Genomic DNA, 25,350 nt, shown 5'->3' with positions numbered 1-25,350 from the left:
GTAAGAGTAAAACCTGGGTGGTTCAGGCCTATACTAAGAGTTGGAGCCCTGTGTCCCAAGTGTGAGTCTTCACAAGTCCTACCTAAGGTGACATTTGTAAACCTCCCTAACGCTGGCGAGGAGCCCATGTGTGCAAAAAGCCCATGCCTTGCGGTTTCTCACAACAAAGGCCCTCTAAACAAAATGGCCGAGAGCAGGACTTATAATAATGCATTGGTACCCCAATGGTTATCATAAAGATATACTGGGCTACCAAGGTAGCAAATTGGATTGCACCACTGGTGAAGGCAAAACTAAGTAACGGTTCACTAGCCTACTCCCTGACACCAGTGTGATATAATCAACCTACTGCCAAAATGCTGGCTTAGAAAGCACCCCAGTTCCAAGAGCCTCATGGGCTTCCATGAAATCATATAATTGAGTCAAAAGGGTTGCAGTGACGGGGAGAATTCATTTTAAGTTATTTGGCCACATAAATACTTTAGAGATCCAAAAATAAAAGCAAAACGTTAAGGGGTCCCTGAAAAGTGACTACAGAACTCCCAAACATGAGGTTCTCTGTTAACACAAGCCCCATTTGTGCTGTTTAAAAAAAAATGTAATCAAAGAATGGATTTAAGCTGAGCCATATTTAAGTGTTCTTCTCACAGAGCTGTATTTCTGTTCCTCTTTCACCTCTATTGGAACGAATCTGTAAACTTTTCTTTACTGTAGTAAAGTATATACTTTGTCTCTGTGGTCTCTTAAGTTAACAGTGTACAACTCTTTTGTAGACCATGATCTGGATGATGAATCTGAAGATGACGATGAATACATTCCATCTGAAGACTGGAAAAAGGTATTAAAACAATATCTCCAGTTACAAAGGATAATACAAATTACAAAGCTCACATGTCTCGAATGAAAACAAAATAGTCATTTAATGTACAAATTGACAGTTTATAAGTTTCCCCTGTTATTTACATTGATTTGTTTGCATGCTATGCCTTTTGTTACATCTAATGGCTGGTCTGGATTTTTCTGCTTTTTCCTATTAAATATGTACTAAACGGGCCGCGTGTCTAGGGATGGCACAGTATTGATCGTTTTTTCCCTGCTAAGAGAGCCACAGTATTTAAAATAGACATACAATATTACCCAAGTACAATAAAAAAAACCGACAACCAAGTTATTAAGTTTAATGTTCTATACTGAAGTTTACTCTATTTTGCTTTAACTATATTGGATGTGGCCTGGTGCACACCAAAAAATGCAGTTCCTTTTTTCAGCATCTCTACTTTAAAAACAAAACGTATGAAAACCTACATCCTTAGGAGACTCATTGAGCTTCTAACTGGATTTGTTACCGCATCAGACGTTTCACTTGACTATGGATTACTTGACCCCTGGTTTTCGGTTCTTAAAGCAAAGAAGTACAGCCAGTCGGGGAAGATGGTCCAGCAGAGTTCGCCTTGGGGTTAGTTAGCCCTACTAACCCAAGGGGAGAAATTGTTCCTTCCGAAGCTTCTCTGTTGAAATGAAAAGGAGTTTCAGCACAGCAGCTGGGCTTCATCGGGCAACTCAAAGGTCCAGGAGGATGCAGCAAGCTTTGTTCACGGTTTCTTCGTTGGATGTTTCTCCCGGTGGTCGGCTCTGCCTCTAGTCCCAAAACCCTTGCCTTTTAAGCAGGTTTCTCCCATTCATGCACAGCTTAGGCTGTCAATCGCCCAGCAGGGTGGCTGTCCTAAACCAGCCAATCAGGACTAGTTGCATTCAGGCCTTGTTAGAGACAAAGGACAGGAGTTTCTGGACCCTGCCTCACATCCTGTCCTTCCAGACATATTGGAGCCAGAGGCGGGCTTCAGGGCTGAAGCCTGCCAAAGGCAAACCTGTCAACGCACAGAGTAAAACCAAAGAAAAACCTCACAAAGAGAACATGGTGAACAAAGACGGGGCCATGGGTGCTGTACTGTACCGTAGGGTTCAGCCTGCGGTTGAAAAGCACAATGGTAGGAAAAATTAAACCACTGCCACCAGTCAAGTAGTGAGGGTAACAAAAAAATGTTACATAAGAGAGTAGGATAAGGGGCTACTATGCAAACCCCCCGTAGGCGTTCGCAGCCACGGTAAAGCACCCACGGGTGCCATTTTTTTCACAAAATGGGCCCATTCTTCTTTTTTCGCCATTTCTTTGTGGAAAGGTCCTTCTTGAGATTTGCTTTGCACGCCAAACCAGGTTTGGTCCCGTTGTTCATTTTGCCTTTGGCGGGATTCACTAATGAAGCCTGCCTCTGTCCCCAGGAGACAGGAATGCACTCTTAGATGAAAAGCCAACCTGCTGTGTGACTGACAGCTAGGCTGGAATGAATGGGAGCAAGCTGCATAAAAGGCAAGGCTTTTAGGTTTGGAAGGCAGAGTCGATCAATGGATGAAGGAACTCTCTGAACTGTTTGTTTGCCCGGTGAAGCCCTGCTGCTGTGCTGAAACTCCAAATTCGTATTGACAGAGAAGCCCCTGCAAGGACGACTTCTCCCTTTGAGTTTCTGGGACCAATCGACTCCAAAGTAAGCCACCTGGCCATCCTCTCGAAGCTGGTCGAGTTTCCACTGCAGTCGCTGCTGGAACCAGATAGCCAGGGAGAGGAACACCAGTTTGTGTGTGTTGCTTTTAAGCTGGCTAAGAGCTCCAGTTAGATCTTCCGGACTCCCAGGAAGCAGAACTGACCGAGCCTGAGCCCCCTTGACAGAGTGCAGGACCCCAGATGCAAGGAAAGCCCACCTCTACAGCCAGGACCGGTTCTGCTATTTGCAGTAGACACGAGGAGCTGAAACACTGAAGTGCCACTTGTTTGAAGATTGCCGGTTGCAAGCGTGACCGTCCCATTGCAGTGTAGGAGTCACCAGAAGTCCTCCCTCTTGTCTCCACGACTGAGGCCCAGGAACAGTGAGATCTGCAGAGCTGCACAGGAACAGGAGTCATCTGCTGCACTTTTCCTTCAACCTACAGGTACTGTAAAGTCTAAGAACTTCTCTGCATGGGGTCTGGCATGGATTCACATACTCATGAATATTCCCCGTCGTCAGGCTGGGAATCCTCAGTAAAGAAAAAAAATCAGTTTCAGTTTTGTTTCTGAACCGTCTTTCTACTAGTAACCAATCACTGATCTCTGGGTCATACTGCCCCCAGCCAATGATTGCCCTCTACCTAAGCCCCTCCTCTGGCAGCCATCTTCAGATTTTTAGTCCTGCGCTGTAGCTCTCAAGCTTGTTCTGCATGTTGCGCTTTTTCAAAGAGTTTACTCTTATATTTTCGGTCAATTGAGCCTCGAGCTCCACCAATTCTACTTCCAATGAACGGGGACCCGTTTTGGGAATTTTCAACGCCCCACAAGGGCATCTTTTTGTCGAGATTCCACTTCTCGGAGGATTCCAGAAGATCTTTGAGGCCTACCCTGCGTGGACATGGCCCAGGACAAAGGAAGCATGACGCCTGTTGGATCCAAGCTGTTCCAAGCTCTTCAGGAGCTGCCCTGGATGCGGACTACAGAACGTCTTTGAGGATGAGCACTCTCGGTGCCTCTACTGCCTTCACGACAAATCGCACGTGGAGAAGGACTGTGCGTTTTGTAAGATGTCCGAACAGACAATGAGGGATTGTTGTACTCGACTCGCCAACTGGCTGGAGGGGAAGAGCCCATCAGCAGGTGAGAAGAGGAAGAAGTCTGAGCGGTCTTCTAAGACTTTTGAGGGCGACCCAGCGACGGGGCCCAACAAAAGGCAAAGCACCGCCAGTCCGTGGGGACCGGGAGCGCCGAACGGTCGGGCTCTTCGGCTGACAGGCAGGGCGCATTATCACCAATGCCATCAACCACGAGTCAACGCTCTGGCTCGGTGAAGAGGGAGTCGGAGAACCCGGGTAAGCTTCGGGAGAAGCCCTGGTCAATCCTGACGGAGACGGCCGAGGGGGAGCGAAGGCCTCAGGACACCTTAGGTCGTGAAGGCCCTGATTCACCCGGCCAAGGCCTCGATTGAAGGAGTCATGGCAGCCCTGGCGAACCCTACGGAGACTCTAGCCCACGGGAAGGAGGCCGAAGAAGAGAGCGATGGGGGAGTCGACGAGGAAGATAGGGCCGCAGAGGGCCCCGCGCCCCAGCCGTCGGTCCGGTTGCAACCGGTACCCGTACCAGGGGACAATTCAGGAGCTATCTTGATGGCTTTACAGGCCCTGTGTTACGGAGAGAAGGACAAGGATGCTCTTACCCCCCACCGATGACCCAGCAGAGCCTGTACCGTCGGGGAGCCCACCGAACAGACGAGTCCATCCTCCTCCCCCCCTTCCAGTCTTCACTCCCATCCCCTCCTCCGAGGGATGAGATGGGAACGGTGACGGTGGGGACGGACGACGGTGGTGACGGGATGGACCTCCAATCACCACTTCCCCAGGCCCTCCCAACCCCGATGAAATGGGCTCCTTCGACGCCAAGATCGCCAGGACATCTGAGCTCTTCCAGCTCTACCCCGAGGAACAGAAGGAGGAGGGCTTTCTCTACCAACGACGGGAAGCCAAGAGGTAGACTGTCCTCTCAATCCCGTTACTGGACGACATCTAAGACGATGGACTGGCACTCCTGAAGAACATGGTCACGGCTCCCGCTAGGAGAGACAGGTATGAGACGTACCGGGTCCCGGACTGGCGGTGAGGGGAAGAAGCTAGACGCCATGGGATGACGGGTCATGTCGGCGGCGACGATGATTAAGGCGGCCAACGCCCTCCTGGCATGCTACGACGGGGAGCTGTGGTTCAAGATCGCTCTGCTCCTGGACTTCCTCCCGGGCGACAAGAGGGCTGAGGCCCTGGAAATCCTACAGGAAGGGGAGGTGGCTTCAGACCACGCCTTAACAATGGCCACGGACATCGGCGACACCGGGTTTCGTCATATGGGCAACGGAGTTTGCCTTCAACGGTGCGGTTGGCTCAAGGCCAAAGATTTCCGCCACGGCGTGCAGACCAGGTTTTTGGACCTGCTCTTGGACGGGGACAACCTGTTCGGGAAGACGGTCGACGAGTCACTGCAGGCTATCAAGGCGGACACCGAGACAGCTCAGGCCTTGGATGTTCTTCAACAGCGATGACCATTGTTTCTGAACGCTGGAGGCAAGCAAGGTGCCCCCAAAGGATTCGGCGGCGTTTCCTCGTTCACCAAGCGGCCCGCTCCTCGTCGCAGGAAGCTTGGAGGATGCGGCAAGACCGGAGGAACCCATTGCCGTTGCCAAGGAGGACAAGGCGGCAAAGCCGCAAAGAAACAGGATTGAACCGGCCGTGGTGTCGGGGCCCCCACCCGAGCACACCACGGTGGGAGGCCGGCTGACGAAGTTCGTCAGCGTGTGGGAGTCCATCACCACCGACCGTTGGATGCTAGATGCCCTGGCCCGCGGGCAGACTCTGGAATTTCAAAAAAGGTGTCCCCGTATTCCACCCGTGGCCAGGAAGGAAAGCCACATCCCTCAACTGCTGCTGTAAGTGTGAGTGCTGTTAATAAAGGGAGCCATCAAACTTGTCCCAAAGAGGCTCTAGGGCTCCGGAGTATACGCGCGGTACTTCCTACTCTGGAAGAAGACCGGCGGTTGGCGGCCCATCTTGGACCTTCGTCGTCTAAACGGGTACATCAAGTCCCAGAAATTCCGGATGGTTACCCTCCAGCACGTGCTGGGACAGCAGGAGGAAGGCGACTTCCTATCGTCGCTGGACTTGGAGGACGCCTACTTCCACATCCCCATTCTAAAAGGACATCCAAAGTTCCTACGATTTGTGGCCCAAGGGCGACACTCTCAGTTCAAGGTCCTTGCCTTTGGATTGAAGTCTGCGCCCTGGGTGTTCACCAAGTGCCTAGCACCAGTGGCGGTACGGCTGCGCCTGCATGGGATCCACGTCTACCTCTACCTGGATGATTGGCTCATCCGAGCGAAGTCAAGGGAACTCCCCGTCGATCACACAGCAAAGACCATCCAACTGCTCACAGATCTGGGATGATGTCCTCGTGCATCTACCTTGTGCGCCTATGCAGGCTATGGATGCGACCACTGCAGGAGTTCCTCGACGCCCGTTGGATGCAAGCGGCAGGCAGCTTCGAGGAATGGATATCACTCAACGAGACTTTCTGCCAAACGATCCGGTGGTGAGGCACCCGCACGCATCTAGCGGCGGGTATGGACTTCCAGACCCCGGCATATCAGGAGACGGCGACGACCGACGCCTCCCTGGAGGGATGGGGGTGTACACTGGAGATCTCCATGCAAGAGGCCTTTGGCTCCCGGAGGAGAGGTCACTACACATCAATGTCCTGGATCTCCGAGCAGTATTCTGGGCCCTCAGGTGTTTCCTTGCGTCCCTCAAAGGCAAAGTGGTACGGATCTTCACCGACAACACACCACAATGTTCTACATACGGAAGCAGGGGGGCACCAGATCGCCAGCCCTATCCAAGGAGGCTCAGGATCTCTGGCACTGGGCCGTCGGTCGCCGAGGGGATGTTCCTGGTACCCTTCCATCTGGCAGGAATAAAGAACACCATCGCAGACTCGCTCAGCAGGGAGCTGCGCTCGTGCCACGAGTGGGAATTGCGGGAGGATCAAGTAGATCTCCTATTCCGACGATGGGGCAATCCCCAGATCGAACTATTCGCGACAGCGACGAACGCCAAGTGCCGGAGGTTCACCAGCAGGTTTCCCCAGCTGGGGAGCATGGGCGATGCCTTCTCATTCCCCTAGGATGGCCTGTTCCTGTATGCCTTCCCCCTGTTGCCTTTTTTGCTGCGACTCATCAGTCAACTCAGACGGTCCCGTTGCAGGATGATCCTTGTTGCACTGGCGTGGCCGAGGCAGATATGGTTCCCGGACCTTCTGGACTTGTCAGCGTCCCTCCCGGTCAAACTACCGACGGACGTAGATCTTCTTACCAGGGAAGGAGGCGCCATCCTCCATCACGACCCAGGATCGCTGAACTGGCCGGCCTGGCTCCTGCAGCACTAGAGTTCGGAGGGTACGATATCCCGGCAGACTGCAAGGTGGTGCTTGCAAAGGCCAGGGCATCCTCGACTCTCAAATGTTATGGACACAAATGGAAGAGGTTCTCGGTTTGGTGCCGTGCACAGAAGATTAACCCTCTGCAGATTACAGCCCCTCAAGTGCTGCCGTACTTACTATCGCTGGCCAAGGCGGGGCTGGCGCATGCCTCCATCAAGATCCATCTGGCGGCTATCTCCCGCTACACCAGAACTCCGGGGCGGTCGTCGCTATGGTCTCACCGCCTTGTGAAGGCGTTCATGAAAGGACTGTTCCGATCGTTCCCGCCGGTGAAGGCTCCGGCCCCGGCGTGGGAGCTCAACGTGGTGCTGACCAGGCTCATGGGACCGCCATTCGAGCCTCTGCATTCGGCTCTGTTGGTGTTCCTGTCATGGAAGACAGCATTTTTTGTGGCCATCACCTCTGCACGACGAGTGGGAGAGATCCAGGTCCTCTTGTAAACCTCCATACCTGACATTCCACGAGATGAGGGTGGTGCTGAGGACGCACCCCTCATTCATGCCCAAGGTGCCATCGGACTTCCATCTCAACGAGCCCTTGGTGTTACTCGTTTTCTTCCCGTCGCCTTTGTTGCCGGCTGAGAAGACATTGCACTCGCTGGATGTGGCTAGAACGCTGAAGTTCTACGTGGACCGCACAAAGAGTTTTCGGAAGACGTTGCTGCGGTTTGTGAACTTTGGACCTGTGATCCAAGGGAAGGCCCCCTCGAAGTCTTCCATTTCCAGATGGCTCTCCGGCTGCATCATGCACTGTCACCGATTGGCAAACCGACCGTTGCCCGGCCGTCCGAGAGCCCATTCGACCAGAGCGATAGCTGCTACTACTGCGTCCTTGTCTCGTGTGCCTCTGCTGGGCATCTGCAGGGCTGTTATGTGGAGGTTGACGCATACCTTCACGAGATTCTACTGCATCGACTGGGATTCCAGGGAGGAGTCCAGAGTCGGCCAGGCAGTGCTGCGCAACCTGTTCGCCTGAAGGTGAGCCTGGTGAGGAGGTAAGAGATGCTTAATGTTGAGCCTTGCCACCTCCCGTGGTTGTGCATGTGTGTACTGCTATGTATTCTTGTATTCATGACCTTATGAATCCATGCCAGACCCCATGCTGGAGGAGGAACAAGTTATTTACTTGTAACTCTTGTTCTCCAGCATGGGTCTGGCATGGATTCACATGCGAACCCTCCCTCCTACCCCTCTGCGTCTCTTCTCTTGGTCTTAATGCCACTTTACTTGCTACCAAATCTGAAGATGGCTGCCAGAGAAGGGGCTTAGGTAGAGGGCAGTCATTGGCTGTGGCCAGTATGACCCAGAGACAGTGATTGGTTACTAGTAGAAAGACAGTTCAGAAACAAAACTGATTTTTTCTTTACCGAGGATTCCCAGCCTGACGATGGGGAAGATTCATGAGCATGTGAATCCATGCCAGACCCCATGCTGGAGAATAAGGCCATTGCCTAGCAAGGTACAAGCTGTACAAGACTGGGCCACCCCAACTATTCAAACCCGTGAGATCCTTTCTAGGTCTCACGTTACTATAGGAACTTTATAGAGAACTATGGGACCATAGCTTCTCCCTTGAATGTGATCTCTTCACCCAAATTCCCCAAGAATGTCCGGTGCAATGAGGAGTGCATTAAGGCATTTCAAGGACTTAAATCCTTTGTCAAGCTCCAATCTTGAGAGCTCCTAACTACAACCATCCTTTATTGTACAAACTGATGCTTCCAATACAGATATAGGTGCAGTTCTGAGTCAGCTGAATGCAAAAGGCAGGGAACACCCAATCTGCTTCATCAGAAGGAAACTGAAGGCCCCTGAAACAAGGTGGGGAATCATAGAACGAGAATGTTTTGCCATTGCGTGGTCTTTGAAGAAGTTTAGAACATACTTGTATGGATCTACTTTTGTGATTCAAACAGACCACCAACCCTTGAGATGGTTAATGCAGATGAAGGGGGAAAATCCTCAATTGTTAAGATGGTCAATCAGCCAGCCGTCGAGCCGGAACAGCCCGGGAAACTTAGAAAAGAAAACCGCAGCATTTATAAATACAACAGCGTTGCATTTATGACTGCAGTGGCTTTCGCTTTGAGTCCCCTGGGCTCCCCCAACCCTGGCTGGAGGGGAAGAGCCCAGCAGCAGGTGAGAAGAAGAAATCCGAGCGGTCTTCTAAGACCTTTGAGGGCGCTCTGCCGGCGGGGGCCCAACAATAGGTTAAGCACTGCGAATCCGCAGCACCGGGAGCGCCGATTGGTCGGGCTCCTCGGCTGCCAGGCAGGGCGCATTATCACCGACGCCATCAACCACGAGCCGATGCTCTGGCTCGGTGAAGAGGAAGTCGGAGAACCCGGGTAAGCTTCGGGAGAAGCCCTGGTCGATCCCGACGGAGACAGCCGTGGGGGAGCGAGGCGGTGACCCGCCCCCCAAGGTCGTGAAGGCCATGATTCACAGAGTCGTGGCGGCCCTGGCGAAACCTACAAAGGCTTCCTCAGTGGAGATGACTTCAAGGGCTAGAGTTTCCCTGCCACCCCAGAGGGAATCATGTTTTCGAGGGGATTGGGTCCTCCGACGTATTCCATATCTGACAGGTAATGTCCACACCTGTGCTGTGGACATTACCTGTCATAGATATGGAATAGTCTGAGGACCATCCCATTGAAAGAACGTTACCAGGTAAGAAAGTAACTTGTTCTTCTGCCTATCCAGAAGACCGCCGTGAAACCCCAGCAGGAGAGAGGGGGGGGGTTGGTAGCCATAACACACAGATACCACCTCTGAGGATGAGTTGGCGAGCGTCCAAAGGATCCTGGACAAGAAGTTCAAGGAATCCAGGGCCCACGGGAAGGATCCCGATGAGAGCAACGGGGGGGGGCGACAAGGAAGATAGGGCCGCGGAGGACCCCATGCCCCAACCGTCAGTCCCGTTGCAGCCGGTGCCCGTACCACAGGACAATTCATGAGCTATTTTGATGGCTATGTAGAACCTGTGCACGGAGATGAGGACAAGGATGCCCTTAACCCCCACTGACGTCCCAGCGTGGCCTGGTCCGTCAGGGAACCCGCCTAAGAAGTTCTAGGAGGGACCAGTACGAGTAGTAGTACTGGGTCCCGGACTCCGCCCCTATGTGTCTCTGGGCACAGCCGTCCCCGGATTCGGTGGTCTCCACGGCAGCCAAGAAGAAAGCGGCGGGGGCGACAGCGTTAACCTCAACATCCCCACCGGACGGCGAGGGGAAGAAGCTGGTTGCCATGGGACGACTGGTCATCTCGTCCTTGCTTAAAGTTGAGTTTTTGATATGCTTAATGTTGAGCCTTCCACCTCCCGTGGTTGTGCATGTGTATACTGCTATGTATTCTTGTATTCATGAGCATGTGAATCCATGCCAGACCCCATGCTGGAGAAGGAACAATTTACTTACCTGTAACTGTTGTTCTCCAGCATGGATCTCGCATGGATTCACATGCGAACCCTCCCTCCTACCCCTCTGTGGCTCTTCTCTTGGTCCTACTGCCACTTTACGTGCTAGCAAATCTGACGATGGCTGCCAGAGGAGGAGCTTAGGTAGAGGGCAGTCATTGGCTGGGGGCAGTATGACCCAGAGACCAGTGATTGGTTACTAGTAGAAAGAAAGTTCAGAAACGAAACTGAAACTGATTTTTTCTTTACCGAGGATTCCCAGCCTGACTGGGAATATTCATGAACATGTGAATCCATGCCAGACCCATGCTGGAGAACAGTTACAGGTAAGTAACTTGTTCCTTTCACCACCTCCTACTTCATGTTCAAGGTAGACCACTTTACTCTGACCAATTTGACATTGTCTTGCCTTTATGGTCAGATTGGCCTGCTCAAGAGCCTGTAATACATACCCTAAGTGGTCAATATGTTCCTTCTAAGTAGGGCTGAATACTGCAATGTCGTCCAAGTATGCCATGCAGAGGTCCTCCATCCCACCCAGAACATGATTCATCATCCTTTGGAATTAACCAAGTTTGTCCAGAGCTCTATAGTCCACACAGAATCTCAACTCCTTGGTTCCTGCCTTTGACACTAGTACAACTGGACTAGCCCATGGACTGGTAGATGGCTCTATTACCCCAAGATCAAACATCTTCTTGACCTCTTCCTTTTGTGGGTTCTTACATGGTCTGACATTCTGTAACCCCTTCTTCGAGGGGATTGGGTCCTCCGACGTATTCCATATCTGACAGGTAATCACCACAGCTGTGCTGCTTCGGAAAATGTTCTGCGTCGATGCCGTCGATACGCTGTCCTCGAGGGCCTCCGTCGAGCCGACGTCACCAGATGTTATAAGTAGGACGCATGCCGCCCGTAGCCTGAGTTATATTTTTTCTGCGAACGTGTTCGCTTCGGAGATCTCGATGCGCCTCGGTTGTTCTATCGGTTCTTAGAATCAGTTTGTTTGTGAAGATTTTCATGAGGTCTTTGTCTTTTTCTACCCCGCGGCGGGGTTTCAAGAAGTGTTGGGACTGCGGTTCCAAGATGTCATTGAAGGACCCTCATGACGCCTGCCTCTGGTGCCTCGGTGAGGACCACGCCACGTCGATTGTGACGATTGCCAGTCGTTAACATTCGAAGGCCTTGCGGGAGCATAAGAAGAAGCTTTCTGTCGATAAAGTGTCCAAGCCCCGGAAGTTGAAATCTCCTGGGCTTTCGACTGACGATTTGAGGGGCGACTCTCTGCATCGTCGGCGTAAGTCCATGGGGGCTCGATCCCGGAGTGGGTCCCGCCATTCCTCTGCCTCTTCGAGGCACTCACGGAAGCGCCGTCATCGGTCGCCGTCCTCGGGCTCTGCCTGTCGGCGGGTTGCTTGTCCCACCAAGCATTCCAGTCCTGCGGAATGGGATTCATTCCGTAAGGAGATGATGGCGATTTTTCAGTCGCAGGGCTCCGTTCCGTCTGTGCCGTCGAAAGATGCCAGCAGGGAATGTGCTAGAGACACTGTTCGCATGCCTTTGGGCTTTAGCGGCCGTCGCGATCACCGGGAACCTTTTGAGGTCCCGGGCGGACAAGGTGGATCGCTCTAGCCATGCCCACTCCAGGTCCCGGTCCTCGATGCCATCTAGACCGTCGGAGCCTATGAGGTCTTCGAAGAAGGCTTTGGCGCCGAGACCGTCGAAGGACTCTCTCAAGGCTCTGCTTCCGAGGAAGCCATCGGTGCAGTGGCTGTCTAAGGACACGCTCGGGGCTCCGCCGTCGAGGCCTGTGTCAAAGCCATCTGCGCCACGCTCGACGCAGATTCCGTCGACGCCCTCGCCGCCTTTCGGGGAGATTTCTCAGAGGTACCCCGGAGACCAGTGGAAACCCAGAGGAAGGCTCTGGCCAAGTCCAAACACGTGCTGTCATCCAGGGATTTATTCCAGCCTCTTGACTATATTTCTGATGTGGATGAAGGGTCTGATGGTATGGTTCCTGATGACCTATTATCTGGTAATAGCCAGTTAGAAGACCTGCATCAGTCTTTGCACGACCCTGGTGGTCTGGACATCTCCCCGGAGGTTGAGTTTGGCATGCCTGAGCCGGGTACGCATGCTGAATCCTCGTACCAGCGCCTCATGTCGAGAGTCGCAGAATACTTGGGGTGGTCTGCGCCCCCAGGAGATTTTCTGTAGGATGACCTGACAGACATCTAGGACCAAGATCCATCAACTGACACGGTACTGCCATTCCATATGGCCTTGCAAAGAAGGGTGGCTGCGGCTTGGACTGCACCGGAGAGTCTCCCGGCGGTGGGCAAGTCTATGACGAAAAAATACCGTCCTGCTAGTAGCGACCCCAGCTACTTGACTACGCAACCCACTCCAGAGAGTTCGGTAGTGCAGGCGGCCACGGCCCCGGCAAAACAGGCGTCGTACCCTACCATCCCTCCTGATAGGGACGACAAATGTTTTGATGGCTGGGCGAAGAAAGTGTTTTCTTCAGGGGCTATGGCTTTACAGGCAGCCAACTCCGTGTGTGCCTTAGCACGTTTCACTCATACACTGTAATTGTCTCTTTGGCGGCTGAACATATTCCCAAAGGGAGGAACGGGATAGCTTTCTTGCTCTTGTTCAGGATGACAAGGATGCCATGTGTGAATCGGTTCAGTCGGGTCTGGACGTGGCAGATTGTGTCAGCCGGTCCATGGCGGCGAGCACCGCAATGCGCAGATTTGCGTGGTTGCGGAAGTCGGGGTTTGCTCCTGATGCGCAGGCCTGGCTTCTCAACATACCCTTTGATGGTGAACATATTTTTGGCAGCAAGGCTGACAAGATCCTTGAGAGGTTGCAGACCTCCAAAGCTGCAGCGAAGTCGTTGAGCGCTGCAGTTTGCCAACCTCTGCCTTTTCGTCCTAGGGGACAGCAATGGAGGGGAGGTTCCTTTCGGTACTACTCTTCCTTTGGTAGATCGAGAGGGGCTGCGAGTCAAAGGGGCCACCGTAATAGGGCCAGAGGTGGAAAACAAGGTACTCGAGGTGCGAGAGCCGCTCGGGCAGTTGCCTCTTTACCCTCAGGCATTGCCGCAGCCGATCCAGCTCAGTCATGAGGCCATGTCCCATGGTTCGCCGGTTGGATGAAGGCTGGCGCAGCATCTTGTAGAATGGCGTGCCATTACTTCAGATGTGTGGGTTCTGGAGATCATAGCCTATGGCTACTGTCTTCCTTTCCCGCAGAGGCCTCACAACAATCCACCTGGGAATCTCTTTGAAGAGTCCGGATCCGCTCCTTGCGCAGGAAATCAAAACCCTGCTGGAGAAAGGCGCTATAGAGCTGGTGTCTGTAGCGGAGAGGAACAAGGGATGGTAATCCCCTTATTATTTGATTTCGAAGAAAGACGGGGGGGGGGATTGAGACCCATCATGGCCTTGTGTGGTTTGAACAAGCTCCTTAGGAAGGACAAGTTCAAGATGGTTACTCTCTCTCAAGTCCTCCAGGCCCTTCAACATCAGGACTGGTTGGTGTCTCTCGACCTCAAGGACGCTTACTTTCATGTGCCGATCCATCCCAAGCACAAGTACTACCTGAGGTTCACGGTTAGCGACTCGCACTTTCAGTTTCGGGTCCTGCCATTCGGATTCACCTCCGCCCAAGGGTTTTCAGCAAGCTCATGGTGGTGGTGGCGGCAGCGTATCTCAGGAAAGTGGGGATTCACGTCTACCCCTACCTGGACAATTGGTTGATCAGGGCGTGCTCTGCCGAGCAAGTCCTGGATCATCTGTCAGTCACCTGCCACTCCCTTCACAGGTTGGGCTTCTCCCTCAACTTAAAGAAGTCGCACTTAACGCCAACTCAGCAGCTCCAGTACATCGGAGCAGTGCTCGACACATCCCTGGGTCAGTGTTTCCCTCCCCAGGTGAGGGCTCATCACATTTGCAGATGGTGCACTAGTTTCAACATGCCCAGAGTCTCCCGGCGTTTGAGTTCTTGAGGTTGCTCTGCCTCATGGCATCCTGCATTCTTCTGGTGCCAGAGGCCAGGTTGCGGATGAGATCTCTGCAATGGGCTCTCAAGATGCAGTGGTCACAGTCCTCCGGCAGGATGTCGGACCCCGTTCAGGTGCTGCCCTCGGTCGCCCAGGACCTTCTGTGGTGGGCCGTCAAGGCAGTCTGATGAAGGGGGTGCCATTTTGGCTACCCTGGCTGGAGGTGACGATCGTGATGGACGCAACCCTCACGGGATGGGAAGCTCATGCCAACGAGTTGACAGTCATCGGTCATTGGTCTCCGTCAGAGTCCAGAAACCATATCAATCTGTTAGAGCTGAGCGCAGTCAGGCTTGCCCTGAAGGCTTTTGTGCCGACTGTGCGACGGACAACACAGTGGCCATGCACTACCTGAACAAAAGGGTGGGGGCAGGGTCACTTCCTCTGTGCAGGGAGGCGATGCAGCTCTGGTTCTGGACCATCCAGCAGGAAATTTGGATCTCAGCAGTTCATCTGGCCGGAGACGAAAACGAGATGGCGGATACTCTGAGCAGGCAGAGCGCGAACTCTCACGAGTGGGAGCTGGCTCAGGAGATTCTCCTGGAGATCTTCACCCTTTGGCGGACCCCACAAGTGGATCTCTTCGCCCCCAGTGTCAAGCGGAAGTGCAAAAGGTTTTGCTCGCGGGAATTTCCTCCAAGAGGAGCCTTAGGGGACGCGTTTGTGGTAGAGTGGTCCTTCCCACAAATGTACGAGTTTCCTCCAGTCCCCCTCATCCCGCAAGTGCTGCAGAGGTTACAGAGGATCGGTTCCCGGATGATCCTCATTGCTCCGGCATGGGCCCGGAGAACGTGGTACCCGGACCTTCTCGACTTGTCCATCTGCCCTCCACGCCGTCTTCACTACCGAGACGATCTGCTCTCAGTGGTGGGGGGTGGTTCTGGTTCTCCATCCAGAGGTCCAATCCCTCAACCTTCACGCTTTGCTTCTGAAAGGTTGAGGTAGAGGGATTGGGACCTCCCTGAAGACGTGATGGAGGTGTTGCTTTCAGCCAGACGGCCTGCAACAAGTCCCTGTACAGTTGCCATTGGAGAAAGTTCTGCGACTGGTGCAGGGTTAAGAATATGGATCCTTTTTCATGTGACATTCCTGTGGTTCTGTCTTTTTTTACTTTCTTTAGCCCACAAGGGCCTGTAAGAGGGTACCATTGAAGGTTACCTGGCAGCGCTGTCCATATTTAAGCGCTCGTCTGAGGAGTGTTCTTATTTCAAATTTGCTTTAATTTCCTAGTTTCTGAAAGGGCTCACAAATGTGTTTCCACCGTCACCTTTCCAGGTTCCCGGTTGGGATTTGAACCGTGTTCTAAAATTCCTTATGGGTGCTCCATTTGAGCCTTTACATTCTTGTCCTTTGAGACTGTTAACCCTTAAAACTGTATTTTTAGTTGTGGTTACTTCCGCTCACATAGTGGGTGAGTTGCAGGCACTTTCTGTTAAGCCACTCTTCAGTGTTTCATAAGGACAGGGTTGTCCTTGGGGTTCGTCCTTCATATCTTCCTGTGGTGTCGGAATTTCATTTAAGCCAGGTCATTCTTCCGGCATTTTATCTTCCTCCGCATCCTGGTAAGGAAGAGGGGCTCCATGTCTAGATGGATTATCTTGGCAATTTCTGAATGATACCGTTTGGCGGGTAAGGACCCTCCGGTAGGCTTACAGGCCCATTCTACTAGTGGTATGGCTGCCTCTACTGCCCTGCAGAGGGGTGTTCCTATTCGTAACATCTGTGAAGCAGCCACATGGGCTTGGGTCCATACTTTCGTAAGACACTACTCCCTAGATTCTATCCATGGGCAGAATCTGGCCTTTGGCAAGGCGGTCCTTTACTCTGCAATTTAATTGGGCATTCTAAATTTCTATATTCTACATTTTTTTTCCCTCCTCCATACGTTGGTACTGCTTTGGGACTCTGTCATAGATATGCAATACGTTGGAGGACCTAATCCCCTCGAAGAACACCTTACTTTCTTACCTGGTAACGTTCTTTCGATGGGATGGTCGATGACTTATTCCATATCGCTCCCTCTCTACCCGCCCCGCTACAGAATTTCTTATGCGAATGCAGCTTACGTTTCCGCAAGGCTTTCTGTGGTCATACTGGCAGAAGATTGGTGCCACACGTTCTGGCAAAAACTATAACTGAGGCTACGGGCGTTGTGCGTCCTACTTATAACATCCGGTGATGTCGGCGCCACGGAGGCCCTCGAGGACAGCGTATCGAAGTCATCGACGCAGACGTGGAAAATATTCCGAAGCAGCACAGCTGTGGTGATTACCTGTCATAGATATGGAATACGTCGTCGGACCATCCCATAGAAAGAACATTACCAGGTAAGAAAGTAACTTGTTCTTTTGACAGGTAGACAGTCACGTGTGAGAATCTCATGCTGGCCCCAAAGGGTCAAGCTTGGTGATAGTGAAAACAGAGGGGAAAACTGATTTAACCAAGTTTTGCAGTCTTGCTTCTCTAGTGTCAGATCAGAAGAGAGAGTATCTCCTTCTATCCTTCCATCTAAAAGTTGTCCCCTGAGGTCTGGTAGAGGCTAGTACCAAAGCTCCCAGTTTTGGGCTACTGTGGAAACTGGGGTCTCACCTCCTGAGGCACTACAAGTCTTCTGTAGTCCCCTGGGGTAGACTCGATAGGTTCACTGTAAAAGATGCCATCCTCCCAATACAACCTGTGCTTCCCTGGCTCTTGCCCATCCAGCTTGGAAGCTGCCTCTTGGCGAAGTCCTTCAAGAGTAGGACACTCGCTTTGACCTCTGCTGAAGTCTGCCCTACAGGGGCCACCTTCTGCAAGCAAAGCCTACAGCTCAGGATGGTCTTTAGGATCCAGATCTCCAACGGGTGGAAGGTTTTCTTCCAGCTCTGTCATCGGTAGCAGATTCACCATCTTCTGGTTGAACCTCACACCAAGCCTCAGCTGGTGGAGGGGTCACTGGTGTGACCTGGGACTGTCCTCTCGAGGATGTCCTGGTTTTGTGTACAGGAGTGCTACTTTTCTTGTTTCCTGAGACCTTGGGTTTCCCCTTTGTCTCTTTCTTCCTGGGAATAGAGATTTGGTCTTCCTGTGGACTGGGTGTTAAAGGTTCCTCTGTAACTACCCACAGAGTCATCTAAAGTGAGTTCTGACCTTCCTAGTATGCTCCTGCTTCCTTTTACTGGCAGGCTAGAAGCAAAGCTCCCAGTTCTGGTCTAGAGACATTGGCCTTTAGGCGGTTGGTGGGAAAAACCCCTGGGGCCTCCTTATGGTTGCCCAAGTCCACCAAATACTTGACCTCTCCAACTTTTCCCACAAACTTGAAAGGTCCAATCCACTTGTCCTGTAATGCCATCTGCCTTGGTGTACCATAACTAGAACTAGCTGGTCTTGGGTAAACTCAACCATGTTGGCCTTCTGGTCATGCCATTGTTTAACCAAACTCTTACAACTCCAAGAGTGTTTAAGTCATTCCCCATCGGGACTCTCCCAGGCACCTCACTTAGTACACGGACAGGTATTCTTACAGTCATATTGTTGCACTGGATGAGAGCTGGTATTATTGGAACCATCTGAACAGGGCCTCCAGCAAGCTTAGTGGGGCCTTTGGGTGCCTTAGCAACATCCTCAGGTTTGAAAAAGGTTTAATTTATCACTGTGATGCTGGCCCCATTGTCTCTAATGGCAGGGGTCTCCTGACCATTTAAACGTACACTGTCTTTGTAGTATTCTTTTGTGTTTTCTGGAATAGTTATACTTCTCCAGCATGGGGTCTGGCATGGATTCACATGCTCATGAATATTCCCCGTCGTCAGGCTGGGAATCCTCGGTAAAGAAAAAACCAGTATCAGTTTCGTTTCTGATCTCTTTCGTAGTAATAACCAATCACTGATCTCTGCGTCATACTGACCACAGCCAATGACTGCCCTCTACCTAAGCCCCGCCTCTGGCAGCCATCTTCAGATTTTTACCGCACGTTCATGTGTTGGGATCCTCGTGCTATTGCTCTCGAGCGTTAGTGCTATTTTTTTCACGTTTTGTCTCAAAAACTTCGTCTTTTCGGTCAAAAGAGCCTCAAGCTCCACCGACTCTCCATCCGATCAACGGGGACCCGTGTCGGATTCGTCTGCGCCCCTCAAGGGTGAAGATTTCGTCGAGCTACGCTTTTGGAGGACTCCAGAAGTTTCTCAGGCCCGGTCATGGCCCAGGAGAAGGGAAGCTCGACGCCCGGAAAGCTGTTCAGGGTCTGCCCTGGATGCCAGCTGCAGAACGTCTTCAAGGAGGACCAGAGTCCTGGACATGCCCTTCGATGGGAACAACCTGTTTGGGAAAACAGTGGACGATTCCCTTCAGGCCATTAAAGCGGACACTGAGACGGCCCGGGCCCTTGGAGTTCTGCAACAACGACGGACGCCCTTTCGGAGCAGCGGAGGCAAGGGCGCCTCCAAAGGTTCCGGTGGCGGTTTCTCCACCTACCGTCAAGCGGCCCGCTCGTCGTCTCAGGAGGCCTACAGAGGACGAGGCAAGTCTGGCGGACCCCGCCGTCGTCGCCAAGGAGGTCAAGGCGGCAAAGCCTCGTCGAAGCAGGATTGAACCGGCCGTGGGTTCGGGCCCCCACCGAAGCACCCCGGTGGGAGGCCGGCTGGCGAGCTTCGTCAGCGTGTGGGAGTCCATCTCCACCGACCGTTGGGTGCTGGATGCGAACACTCTTTTTGTCTTTACTGCCTACATGAGGACAAGACGCACGTGGAGAAGGACTGTGCGTTTTACGGCAACATGTCGGAGCGGACCATGAAGGACTGCCGTCAACGTCTCGCCAACTGGCTAGAAGGGAAGAGCCCGTCCGGCGAGAAGAGGAGGAAGAAATCCGAGCTGTCTTGTAAGACCTTTGAGGACGCCCCGACGACGGGGGTCCAACATAAGGCCAAGCACTGCGAGTCCGCTGGCACCGGGAGCGCCGAACGGTCGGGCTCTACGGGCGCCAGGCAGGGCGCACCCTCCCCGGCACCATCAACCACGAGCCAACGCTCTGGGTCGGGTAAGAGGAAGGCCGAGCACCCGGCAAAGCTCCTGGAGAGGCCCCGGTCGAGCTCGAAGGCGGAGGGGGAGCGAGGCAGTGTCCCCCCCTCAAGGATAAGGCAGTGAGCGCACCTAAGGTGGTGAAGACCTTAATCCATCCGGCCAAGCCCTCTATCGAAACTGTCGCGGCGGCCCTGGCTCAGCCTGTGGAGGCTACACCAGTGGTGGCGACCTCGGGGCTCAGTCTCCCTGCCACCTCGGAGGGAGTCCTCTTTTGTGCCCATCGATAGGACCCCCGTGAAATCCCCCGAGGGGAAGAAAAAGGGGGGGCAGGGCGTCGTCGTAGATTCGGCTTCAACCTCGGAGGAGGAGCTGGTCGAGGTCTTAAGCCACGGCCTCGGCGTGGAAGAAGACCGACCCATCGGGATGGATCCCGACGCAGGTGACGACGACATCGTCGAGGGTACCGAGGGGCCCCTGATCGCCCGTCGGATTCCCCTCTGCCAGCGCCGCAAGACAACTCGGCGGCCATTTTGTTGGCTATACAGTCCTTATGCTCAGAGATAAGGATGAGACTACCGTTGCCGACGGAGGAACCTCTCCCGTCGGGGGACCCAGAACCGGGACATTCTGGTGTTCCCCCTACCAAGAAAAGAAGGATCCACCCTCCACCTCCTTTTCAGCCGTCGCGCCCCGTCCAGCCCTCCTCCCCGTCCACCCGAGGGGATGACACGGGGACTGACACGGCAGCGACGGGTACGGACGACAAGGTATACGACCAGGATGTACCGTCGTCGCCTCCCACCAGGGCTTTTCCAACTCTGCCCTGAGGAGAAGAAGAAGGAAGGCTTCCTTTATCAGCGGCGCGAGGCCAAGAGGAAGACGGTCCTCGAAGTGCCTCTATTGGACGACATTTGGGATGAGGGCCTCACTCTCCTCAAGAACCCTTCCACAACGCCAGCTAGAAGAGACCGGTACGAGAAGAAGTACCGGGTCCCGGACACTGCCCCCCTGTGCCTCCGGGCGCAGCCTACCCCGGACTCCGCGTCTCCGCGGCGGCCAGGAAGAAAGCGGGGGGGGGGGGTGCGGCCTCCACATCGACTTCCCCACCGGACGGCGAGGGAAAGAAATTGGACGCTATGGGACGCAGAGTCATCTTGTCTGCAGCGACGACGATTAAAGCGGCTAACGCCTTGGCTATCGTGGCCCGCTACGACAGGGAGCTCTGGTACAAACTGGCTCCCCTGCTGGACTTCCTGCCGGACGACAAGAGGGCAGAGGCCCTGGAGATCCTGCAGGAAGGTGAGTTGGCTTCAGACCACGCCATTACCGTTGCGACGGACATCGCCGACACTGGGTTCCGCCAGTTGGGCAACGGCGTTTGCCTTAGGCGGCGTGGATTGCTCAAGGCTACGGACTTCCGTCAAGACGTTCAGACCTTGGCCCGGGGCCACATGCTCGAGTTTCAAAGAAGGTGTCCGCGCGTCCCCCCGTGGCCAGGAAAGAACTTCACGTCCCTCAACTTCTCCTGGAGGTAAAGGCGATGCTCACGAAGGGCGCCATCGAACTCGTCCCAAAGAGGCTTCGGGGCTCCGGAGTTTACTCGAGATACTTCCTCGTGAAGAAGAAGACGGGGGGATGGCGCCCCATCCTGGACCTGCGACGTCTGAACAAGTTCATCAAGGCGCAGAAGTTCCGGATGGTCACCCTCCAGCACGTCCTGGGTCATCTGGAGGAAGGAGACTTCCTGTCGTCGTTGGATTTGGAGGATGCCTACTTCCATATTCCCATCCTAAAGGGGCACCGAAAATTCCTCAGGTTTGTGGTCCAAGGGCGTCATTACCAGTTCAAAGCCCTCCCCTTCGGACTACGGTCGGCACCCAGGGTATTCACCAAGTGCCTCGCACCGGTGGCGGCGCAGCTACGCCGCGAGGGGGTCCACGTCTACCCCTGCCTGGACGACTGGCTCATCCGAGCCAAGACGAGGGAGCTCGCCGTGGTTCACACGGCAAGGACCGTCCAACTTCTCACGGACCTGGGATTCTCCGTGAACTACGCCAAATCCCACCTAGTACCCGCGCAAGACGCTCTGTTTCTGGGAGCGAGGCTCAACACAGTGTCCCTTCTGGCCTCCCCGTCGGAGGAGAGGACCAGGACCATCCTGGGCAAGGTGCAGCGGATGTTGGTGGCCGACGCGGCCAAGGTGAGGTCCATCAAGTCCCTCCTCGGAATGATGTCTTCCTGCATCTACCTCATTCCCATGTGCAGGCTCCGGATGCGCCCTTTGCAGGAGTTCCTGGACGCGCGCTGGATCCAAACGACGGGCAGCTTCGAGGAAAGGATCACACTCGACGAGAGTTTCCGACGAGCGATCCGGTGGTGGGGCACCCGCGCGCATCTGACGGCGGGCATGGACTTGCAGACCCCAGCCCACCAGGAGACAGTGACCACGGATGCCTCCCTGGACGGGTGGGGAGCGCACACCGAAAATCTGCACGCAAGAGGCCTTTGGCTCCCGACGGAGAAATCCATACATCAGGAAACAGGGCGGAACCAGGTCCCCAGCACTGTCCAAGGAGGCGCAGGACCTGTGGCATTGGGCCGTCGCCCAAAGGATATTTCTGGTGCCGTTTCATCTGGCAGGGATAAAAAACACCATCGCCGACTCACTCAGCAGGGAGCTGCGCTCGTGCCACGAGTGGGAGCTACGGCAGGATCTAGTGGATCGCCTCTTCCGACGGTGGGGCACACCCCAGATCGACCTGTTCGCGACGGCGACGAACTCCAAGTGCCGGAGGTTCGCCAGCAGGTTTCCCCAGGCGAGGAGCATGGGCGATGCTTTCTCGTTCCCCTGGGAGGGCCTGTTCCTCTACGCGTTCCCTCCTTTGCCACTGCTAATCCGGCTCGTCAACCAGCTCAAGAGGTCACGGTGCAGGATGATCCTCGTCGCACCTGCGTGGCCGAGGCAGATATGGTTCCCGGACCTTCTGGACTTGTCAGCGTCCCCGCCAATCAAGCTGCCAGTGGACGCGGATCTACTCTCCAGGGAAGGAGGCGCCATCCTCCACCACGACCCGAAATCGCTGAACTTGCAGGCCTGGCTCCTGCAGCGCTAGAGTTTGGAGGATACGACATACCGGCCGACTGCAGAGAGGTTCTTGCAAAGGCTAGGGCGTCCTCGACTCTTAAATGCTACGGACACAAATGGAAGAGGTTCTCTGTCTGGTGCCACGCACAGAAGATTAACCCTCTACGGATTACGGCTCCCCAAGTACTGCCGTACCTGCTGACGCTGGCCAAAGCTGGACTGGCACACGCGTCCATCAAGATTCATCTTGCTGCGATCTCCCGATACACCAGAACCACGGGGCGGACATCCTTGTGGTCTCATCGTCTGGTGAAAGAGTTCATGAAGGGACTGTTCAGATCGTTCCCGCCGGTGAAGCTCAACGTGGTGCTGACCAAGCTCATGGGACCTCCGTTCGAGCCTCTGCACTCGGCTCCGTTGAAATTTCTGTCGTGGAAAACAGCGTTTCTTGTGGCCATCACCTCCGCACGACGAGTGGGAGAGATCCAGGCCCTTTCCTGCAAGGCCCCGTACTTGACTTTTCACGACACGAGGGTAGTGCTCAGGACGCACCCCTCCTTCATGCCCAAGGTACCGTCGGACTTCCATCTCAACGAACCCTTGGTGTTGCCTGTGTTCTTCCCGTCGCCTTCGTCGCCGGCTGAGAGGACTTTGCACTCGCTGGATGTGGCTAGAGCGCTGAAGTTCTACGTAGACCGCATGAAGTGTTTTCGGAAGACGTCACAACTCTTTGTGAACTTTGGACCTGTCAATCGGGGGAAGGCTCTCTCGAAGGCTTCCATTTCCAGATGGCTCTCCGGCTGTATCATGTACTGTCACCGGTTGGCAAACCGACCGCTGCCTGGCCGTCCGAGAGCCCATTCCACCAGAGCGATCGCAGCTACCACGGCGTTCCTATCTGGTGTGCCCCTGCTGGACATATGCAGGGCTGCTACGTGGAGGTCGACGCACACCTTCACGAAATTCTACTGCGTCGACCGGGATTCCAGGGAGGAGTCCAGGGTCGGCCAAGCAGTGCTGCGCAACCTGTTCGCCTGAGGTGAGCCTGGTGAGGAGGTAAGATGCTTAATGTTGAGTTTGATGTAATGCTTAATGTTGAGCCTTTGCCACCTCCCGTGGTTGTGCATGTGTGTACTGCTATGTATTCTTTATTCATGAGCATGTGAATCCATGCCAGACCCCATGCTGGAGAAGGAACAAGTTACTTACCTGTAACTGTTCTCCAGCATGGGTCTGGCATGGATTCACATGCGAACCCTCCCGCCTACCCCTCTGCGGCTCTTCACTTGGTCATACTGCCACTTCACGTGCTTCCAAATCTGAAGATGGCTGCCAGAGGCGGGGCTTAGGTAGAGGGCAGTCCTTGGCTGTGGTCAGTATGACGCAGAGATCAGTGATTGGTTATTACTACGAAAGACAGATCAGAAACGAAACTGATACTGGTTTTTTCTTTACCGAGGATTCCCAGCCTGACGGGGAATATTCATGAGCATGTGAATCCATGCCAGACCCATGCTGGAGAACAACAGTTACAGGTAAGTAACTTGTTCCACACCTAAATTCTGCTGTTCCCAGAGACCCATAGACACTAAAACACTGCCAGAGACTCCAGTGGGGTCTTCGGCCAATAGGCAAGTTTTCACTTGCCATATGACCTTCTCCCTCAGGGATGAAGGTTAAAGGAGGCAGTGTGGTCCCCTGAATTTTACCCTTGCATCTGGAATCCCCTTTCACATGGTCAGTAGACCCACAAGCATAACATTTACCAAATGTTTTCTGGAATGGGAGTTCCTGCTGACCGCCCTCTGGTTTGGCCCCAGAAGTTTCAATAGACTGACCTGGTTTCCCAAATGGCTTTCCCTTCTTATGTTTGTGGCCCTCTTTTGGGTGGGAGGTTTTAGAATTCTCTTTGCCATCTTTCTTGTGCTGCTTCCCCTAATCCTTTTTGTGAGTGGACCCAGAATCCTTGTTAGTATCCCTGTTGGCAACCCACAAACCCGCAGCTTTTGCTAACCTTTTGGGATCAATCTCTTTTGAGTCAGCCAAGTGGTGTCTCAGCTCAGGAGAGCAGGCATCAAAAATATATTCCAACAAAAATAGGTTTCTCAGTCCTTCAAAGGAGTTAACTCTGTAACCCTTAAACCAACCATCTAAGTTTTCAAACATTCAAACAACCAGGTAGACCAAGGAATACCATCAGTCTTCTTGAGGGTCCTAATCCTCTTAAGGTACTGGGAAGGTGTTTTGCCAAATCTAGCTATCCAAGCTAGCTTCACATTTTCATACTCTAATCTTTCAAGTTCCCCCTCCTACATTACAGCATCAGTTGCAACCTGGGTGACAAAAGCCAAGGAATCAACTGATTCCCTGTGAAACCCTGAATCCCATAGTTATATTCAAAAGCACCCAACCAATCCAAAATATCAAGTTTCACATCCTACATCCTCTACTTCTTTATGCATGCAAGGTCTCCTTGGTCTGGAAGATCTAGAAGACTCTGGGATAGAAACTTTTTCAAGTGACAATGTCTTCATTTCAAGAGCACGTTGCGTTTCCGTTTCCCTTAGTTTGATGTCCTGATGTTTAGTTTCAGCTCAGATTGGTAATCTTTTGAATTCTAACTCAAGTCTCATGTTCTCAAAAGACACAAATTCTGGACTCGGTGATAGACCTTGTAGGGTCCCAGTTGCTAAAGGTTGAGGAAAAGGGGCCTGTTGAGGCAGAGGG

General features: G+C 53.5%; 1 protein-coding gene across 7 annotated transcripts in view; it reads left to right on the top strand.

Moving 5' to 3' along the window:
- The window catches only part of MIER1 (MIER1 transcriptional regulator), an 846,254-nt gene that overhangs the window by 303,829 nt on the left and 517,075 nt on the right, over window positions 1–25,350 (top strand). For all 7 annotated transcript variants that reach the window (XM_069641951.1, XM_069641950.1, XM_069641954.1 and 4 more), the window contains one exon: window positions 774–838. In XM_069641951.1, coding sequence (XP_069498052.1) covers window positions 774–838 — 65 coding nt within the window. The remainder of the gene's footprint in view (window positions 1–773; window positions 839–25,350) is intronic.

Source organism: Ambystoma mexicanum, chromosome 1q, assembly GCF_040938575.1.
Source record: "Ambystoma mexicanum isolate Mex_15411 chromosome 1q, UKY_AmexF1_1, whole genome shotgun sequence".
NCBI classification, from domain to species: Eukaryota; Metazoa; Chordata; class Amphibia; order Caudata; family Ambystomatidae; genus Ambystoma; species Ambystoma mexicanum.
The sequence above is the reverse complement of the archived record's forward strand: the minus strand, read 5'-3'. Positions and strand labels throughout refer to the sequence as shown.